The following is a 7,140-nucleotide window of genomic DNA, read 5'->3' as shown; positions in this document are numbered from 1 at the left end:
GTACTCTTTCACAGAAGTGAGTCTCATACTCAGCATGTAAAGAGCATTGTATTATTTTCTGTGACACAGGAGGAGCTCCATCAGGCCAAAACATTTCAAAAAGTAACAATGGTCATGTTATATATTCATTGTCAGTGCAACCATGGTTTGGGAATGGAGAGACAACTAATATTACACACATACATTTCAACCATATTGAGAACATATAATTCATTAACATGTCTTATTGAATGTGCATGTTTTGTCTTGTACCCAGGACCATGGACTGAATTTCATCACACAAGGTTTGCCTTTTGATTCAAGCAGCCAACTTTTCCCATCAAATTCAGAAAATCAACAGAGCCCCGATGTGTATGAGGTGCCGTAAGGGACATTATTACTGAAACGCTCTCACACACACTACTGAAACGCTCTCACACACACTACTGAAATTTTACCTCTCACACACACTACTGAAATTTTACCTCTCACACACACTACTGAAACGCTCTCACACACACTACTGAAATGCTCTCACACACACTACTGAAACACTCTCACACACACTACTGAAAACCAGGAAGATTTCAATTGAACAGGAAGGTATTTTAGCTGCACAGGAAGGTGAGGAAAAACAAATAACACATTAATGCACAGCTAACACCGCGGTGACGTCTACAACAGTCTGTTAGAGGTATAATTGAAAAATCTTCTGCCTTCATCAGTGACTATCCAAACATTGTTGTAGGATAGCAGCCATCCGTAGGTCTGTGGATGACCTGAAACATGACAATATCATGTACCAGCAGATCCCTGTCTCTTAGTGAACGCATAGGCCTCAGGCATCCTGCATTGGCCAAGTAGTCACGCAGAGGTTCTTTTGACTTTTCAAGGTCCTCAAGGGTTGTACTTTGAGATATCTAGCATCACAAAGAGCAGAAGAAGGGCTTGTTATGGAAGTTACTTAGTAGTCTTATAACCTATTAGAAGGAACCCACTAGTGGTCTACACAATCACAATATGCCCAAGCGTACATTGGAAGTCAAATGACTACACATATTTTTTTAAATAAGTTCACAATGTGCTTAAAAAAATAAGAAAATATACTCTTTCGTCTACCCTTATCTGCTGAGTCTTAGTTTAATACCGCAGCAACATATAAAAAGTTGGCATTCAGCAATGGCCAGACTGATCCAGATAAACATTCCCTGCAAAAGAAAAGTGTAACACAAACAATTTCAAATTCACTATAAGATTTATAAAATAAACATATAGAGACCTTTTTGACTTTTTCGAAGAGTTCCAGGTCAGCTATGTCTTCCAGGGCTGGATTTGCTGAATTTCCAACCAGAAGAGAAAATACTGTTGGTGACAGAAAGTTAGGTGGTGGACCACCATGTACCAAGCTCACTGCAATGGCTCGGCCAGAGATGTAGTGCCAGTCCCCTCTGAGAGCTGCAAAGCAACAGAATAAAAGGAAAAGCAAAATTGTCAGTAATGTTGCCTGTAAAAATCAGTTAAACTGTTCCCACTATTAATCTTAGAAGAATAGGTAATTACCAGTACTGTCAAGAGCCAAGTTCTTGCAGTTTTCTTTCCCCTCAAACATGGCTGACCTGGCAATGGTGTCCATCAATAGTCTCAAGAATTCGCTCCTTGGCCCACCTAAATCAACCCCTTCCTCATTTTTCCCCATATCATCTGAGAATTTCACACAGATCATCAAGTTGGGATCATAAGATAGCCTTTGAAAACCACGCAAGGCTCCCTCCCACACAGCAGAGCGATTTATATTAAATTTGCACTGTTGTTTTGTGCTAATTTTGCTTGATAGTTCCAGCAGTATCTCTTGAACAGGGACTTTTTCTGCACTAAAAAAAGAAAATAAAACAGAAAATAAAATATATCAGCCATGTAGTCATGTTACAGAATTCGAGAATATGCGTCACACACATAGAGATCTAAAGCTTAAAATTTTTATATTGATTTGACAATTCTAGAAATCTAATCAGTTCTCAAACTCAAATTCTGTATGTTTGTTACTCACATCTGATTCTCCAAGCTCGCAATTATAGCTTGATTTAAATCCTCATCATCTGAAGAATCGCCAGAAAGCGATGCCACGAGAGTTAAATATGAAGAATAATCTTCATCATTAACACTAATGGCAGGGATGTCTTTACTTCTTGCATTGAAATCTCTGCTGTGACTGCTTGTGCTAGGTTTGTCATCACTTCTTGCCATGTAGCCTTCATCACAAATGCTGTTCCCATCACTTCCTTGTTTTGCTCGTCGCCTTTTACCAACACTCCTTCCAATACAGTTGGTCCCAGTATCATCTTCTTCATCACTGCTAGTGCCAGGGTTATCACCTTTAACATGACTTCTTAACCTTGTAGTGACTTGGCTGCTCATGTCTTGTTGGATTTTTGAACTATCAACTTCAAAACAATCATTGTCACTGTCCTTATCAGTTGCACAACTGCTTAATGCTGATTTGGAGCTGATGTAAGAAGGATCTTTGTCTTCATCTGATTCACTCTTCAACAGAGAAAGACCAAAAACATATATCAAAAGCAAGTAATTATAGCTTATCTTAAAAGGATTAACATAAGAAATATGCATATTGATTGCTCCCAAACACTTGTTTTAAATAAATATATTCTATTTTGCTAGAAGCCCAATTGTTGACATGTTTTTTCCCAAATCATGATTACTTTTCATTCTTTTAGGAACTTACTAAAAGTGTCCTTGATGGCCTTACATAGAGGACTTTGGTTTTAAAAACCTTTAGGATCAGCATCCCATTCAGCTCCTGACCATCTTGGAGCTTTGGAGACACCAGCTTATTGCCACAAGCCATTAGAAACTCGAGGCTATAAAAAATAAATAGGGACAACAGCAATTGCTAATTAGTTAAATATTTTATTATATACTGTTCTGTTTCTGTGTATGCTTTTATGACTTTTAAATTCTACTGGTATAGTCCATATGTTTTTATAATGATGAATAATATTTTAAACTTCTTTACTTTGGTATATTATCTTTAAGTACAAGTCATTACATGAATACACACAGTAACAATAAACAATAGTATTTCACCTGACATCCTCTGGAATGCGTTCACCAAAGCTTTCCTTGATGTGTTTCACAACAGTTTGGTTGTCCCAGGTCTTCTGGAATTCAAAAGCACTGAGGATGTGCCCATGTTTGTGTAACCATAATTTTGAACCTTGTTTGCACACTACTGCCCATGATGGAGTTGGAAGTAGTATAACATCTTTGTTGAAATGGTCATGCTGCTGGGCCATAGCTCTGAAATATAAATATAACTATTAGATACCATAAACAACAGCAAGTGATAACTAATAATACTGAGATAAAGACAGCAGAACACTATCCAAACCCCTACACGGAATGCTTTCATAGACAAAATTGTTGTAGTTAGGCAAACATAAGGGTTAATTTTATATACTGTATTGTATTGTATTCTATATAATTATAGTATCTGCCTTGGTAGGGTGATAATGAGTGGCAGTCTGTTATTACATTTAATTAATTAATTTATATTAATTATATAAATTAATACTGGAAACTTTGCCATTATAGGAATATGTTACACTAAGGTATTGCAGTACATAGGAGCCAGACTTACAAACGCTTTGCGACAGCGCGTAAGAAAAGAGAGAGAAATAAAATACTGTTGGTATTTTAAAAGACAACGCAGTGACAATATTGCGTGCAAGACACGGTAACTTTTGCGGGAATTTTTTGCAACTGACCCTGTGACAAATGCATTTCTGGAAGTTCGTTTCTTAATGTACAAAATATGGAATGGGTAGATGGGGTAAAGCAAGTCTGCAAACCTATTTACTAAGGCTTGATACAAAATGAACTCAGTGGTTTAGAAAATAGCGCACCCGTAAAACTAACTACACCTATGAGCTGTGCTATTTTTTCCCATTTAGTAAATCTGGCCCTCAGTATATTCTTAAATATCAGACTATATTACATGTGGCCCTATTTCAGGCAAGTGAATACAAACGCATTAAACTTTGTAACTACCTTTTTCTTCTGGTGCCTGATGTCCAGCTGCCGAAGCATTGCCGAGTTTGATAACGTGGTGCAGGTGCACATTCTCTCCTGACTGTAGATGTCGCTGGCATGGGCAAGCTGCTACGTTGACGTGAGGGAAAGAGGGATGTTAAGTGACTATCCAGTCCGTCCACACTGGTACTTGCAACAGGTTGCTGCCCCACGACTGTCGCATTTGACAAAGTTCTGATGGTCTCTGCTGAGGCTAATATACTGTTGAGTAATGCGGCTGCTTCACTTAGGCTACTAGCAGGTTGCTGAGTAGACATCTGTGTAGTGGTTTGAAGTGTACCACTTTTTCCTTCACTTTCCTGGTCTGGACACAACTTCCTGTTCATCTGAAACTCCTTCCTTTTCAACTGAAACGCCTTCCTGTTTAACTGAAATGCATTCCTGTTCAACTGAAACACCTTCCTGTTCAACTGAAATGCCTTGGTTTTTCAGTAGTGTGTGTGAGAGCGTTTCAGTAGTGTGTGTGAGAGCATTTCAGTAGTGTGTGTGAGAGCTAAAATTTCAGTAGTGTGTGTGAGAGCGTTTCAGTAGTGTGTGTGAGAGCATTTCAGTAATAATGTCCCTTACGGCACCTCATAGATGTGTATCAATTTGCAGGATAAAGGTTGTTGATGATCTTTTGGTTGTATTTATGGACAAAAGCATCATCAATGTGAGTTTAAAGATGAACTTTGTAAATGAAAATGCTGCTGATGATGCTGGGGTGTCAAAGGAGGTTTACACTGCATTTTGGGAGCAATTTTTGGAACGGTGTGAAGGTGAAACTGAACGAGATCCAAGGCTGAGGCTGAATGACAAGCAGTTGGACTGATATGGGTGAAAGGCTCACTAGACCATGGTGTCTTTCAGTGAGGCTGTCAAAGGCTTTTATTTTACCTGCGTCCATGGAGTGGACTCGGTTGATGTCAACATCCTGATTACATCTTTTCTCAACTATCTCCCTGTTGTTGAGAAGGCTCTCCGGGGCACATTGGATGAAAATGAAGACGACCTGCTTGACCTTTTTACAAGGATGGGTTTCCACTTCCTACCACCTAAGAACAACATGCAGCCTGCCATTGAAACAATGGCTCATAAGGCCATCCTCCAAGAGCCAAAGTGGATTGCTTCTCCACACCCATGTCTGCAGCTGAAACTGTCAGAAAAGGAAAGTGTGTTGTCTCTGTATGAGACAAAGAAGGCCACAGGCAAAAAACATCACATCACAGCTGATTTGAATGGACAAATTACCTTCTCAACGGCCGTTTATCAATGCCCAAGTACGCGAGTACGTACTCGCGTTCTCGGTGAGTACGTACTCGCCGAGAACGCACGGGAGTACGTACCCGCCGAGAACGCTAGCACGGACTTGCGATATGTACAATTGGAACACCTGCGTACGTGATGATGTCACAGGTCCGGAGTTTTTACTGCCATCCCCTCCTAATTTAACTGTGAGTAACATGTTATGAAGCTTAACTTTAATCACAGCCAAACCGGTTTACTCAGGAACAAATAAAACACTGAAATAAACCAAACATTAACATCTAGAAGTGATCTAAGGGACTTATATATCATTTTTAACCTCAGTAGTGAAACCTCTATTAATAAAAATAGTGTACATGTACATACGTGTACATACCTTAATAAAAACAAGCAGGTGAGATGTTAGAACGCTTTTATTTCTATTCTAGTGGACACTCAATACTATAGACAGCTGCTGGGGTTTCTTCAACCTGAGTAGTGAGAAGTCCGCGAGCGGGGGGGGGGGGGGGTGCCAGGAGTCCGCTGTTGAGTTTTGGACGAAATGCATTCTGGGATATATAGCTGTCCCAAGTCCACACCGATGCATGCTCGATAAAACGGGCGGATCGAGAACACTTCTCATATATGAGGGAGACCAACTGGACAAAGGCTGTTCCTTCGCTTGACCCCAGTTGCTCTCGTCCGCTCCCTCGTAAAACTGCTATTTTATTTAGATTACATGAATATACATAGGTTCATTAACATATGACATATACATACACACAAAGAGTACCTTGCCTGTGCGTTGTGTAAGCGTGTGTGTGTGTGTGTGTGTGTGTGTGTGTCAATGGTCAATGGTAACTTTTTTGTCCCTAACGGGAAATTGATTTGCAGTATGTCCGTACAAACAGACAACCAACACATCACATACACTCACCAAAATAATATAATATAAGCCTGATAAAAAAACCTAGATTTTTCATCAAAAAAGTGCAATGTGCAATGGCAACAACACTTATGGGTTAGTGTTATTAACTATGATAATAGCACTAGGAACAAAAGACAGTCTATGTCTCTTTGTCTTCACTGCAGGCACTTTATAACGACTACCTGATGGAAGCAGTTGAAAATCATTAAAGACAGGATGATCTGAACACAACAGGACAGAGGTTGCCTTCCTCAGCACCTGCCTGTTATAAAAGTCCACAAGCTGGACCTGAGGCCTCCCTGAAATCTTGCCAGCCACTTTAACCAGGTTGTTAAGTCTGGTCTTATTATTCAGGGACATATTACCGTACCAAGCAATGATACAGAAAGTTAAAACAGATTCAATAAAACTTTTATAAAAAAGAGTCATCATTTCAGATGAAACATTAAAACCTCTCAACCTCCTTAAAAAGTACAGTCTTTGTTTAACCTTTTTCACTGTAGCAGCAAGATGTGACTCAAAGGACAGAGCCTTATCAAGAACAACCCCCAAATACTTATAACTGTCCACCAGTTCAATGGCTGCACCATTTACCACTGTTACCGCAGGATGGGGGGATGTCTTCCTGAAGTCAATAGCCATGTCCTTGATTTTTAAGGTGTTAATCATTAAGAATGACTGATCACACCATGAAACAAACTCATCCACAACAGGCCCATGGGAATCCTCTTCACCATGAAGGAGGCTTACAATGACTGTGTCATCTGCATATTTAATGAAATGCCTGTTGGCCTGTGTACTGCGACAGTCATTAGTGTACAAAATATACATGTAACACACGAAACTTTACCACTACTGAATGTAGAGAAAGTTAGGATCTTAATCTATGGTCTCTAGGAATC

The 7,140-nt window shown here is 39.6% G+C and overlaps 1 protein-coding gene across 1 annotated transcript; it reads right to left on the bottom strand.

Moving 5' to 3' along the window:
* Window positions 1-707: 707 nt before the first annotated feature.
* On the bottom strand, window positions 708-2,223 carry LOC134621021 (G2/M phase-specific E3 ubiquitin-protein ligase-like). The gene is made up of 4 exons (XM_063467419.1): window positions 2,027-2,223; window positions 1,540-1,850; window positions 1,259-1,434; window positions 708-899 (listed from the first exon to the last, which is right to left on the bottom strand). Exons 1-4 carry the CDS (start codon window positions 2,221-2,223, stop codon window positions 708-710), a joined length of 876 nt encoding a protein of 291 aa, XP_063323489.1.
* Between the last annotated feature and the right edge of the window lie 4,917 nt (window positions 2,224-7,140).

The sequence above is a fragment of the Pelmatolapia mariae genome, linkage group LG3_W (genome assembly GCF_036321145.2).
Source record: "Pelmatolapia mariae isolate MD_Pm_ZW linkage group LG3_W, Pm_UMD_F_2, whole genome shotgun sequence".
Taxonomy (NCBI): Eukaryota; Metazoa; Chordata; class Actinopteri; order Cichliformes; family Cichlidae; genus Pelmatolapia; species Pelmatolapia mariae.
Note: the sequence above shows the minus strand (reverse complement) of the source record. Positions and strands in the feature narration are given on the sequence as shown.

What these genes read in the sequence shown, in the direction of transcription:
- LOC134621021 (XM_063467419.1), bottom strand. Translation starts at nt 2,223, where the DNA reads ATGGCAAGAAGTGATGACAAACCTAGCACAAGCAGTCACAGCAGAGAT. An exon ending in CTTGGCTCTTGACAGTACTG is followed by an intron (nt 1,435 to 1,539) that starts GTAATTACCTAT and finishes GTTGCTTTGCAG; the next exon opens with CTCTCAGAGGGGACTGGCAC. An exon ending in TCTTCGAAAAAGTCAAAAAG is followed by an intron (nt 900 to 1,258) that starts GTCTCTATATGT and finishes TTGTGATGCTAG; the next exon opens with ATATCTCAAAGTACAACCCT.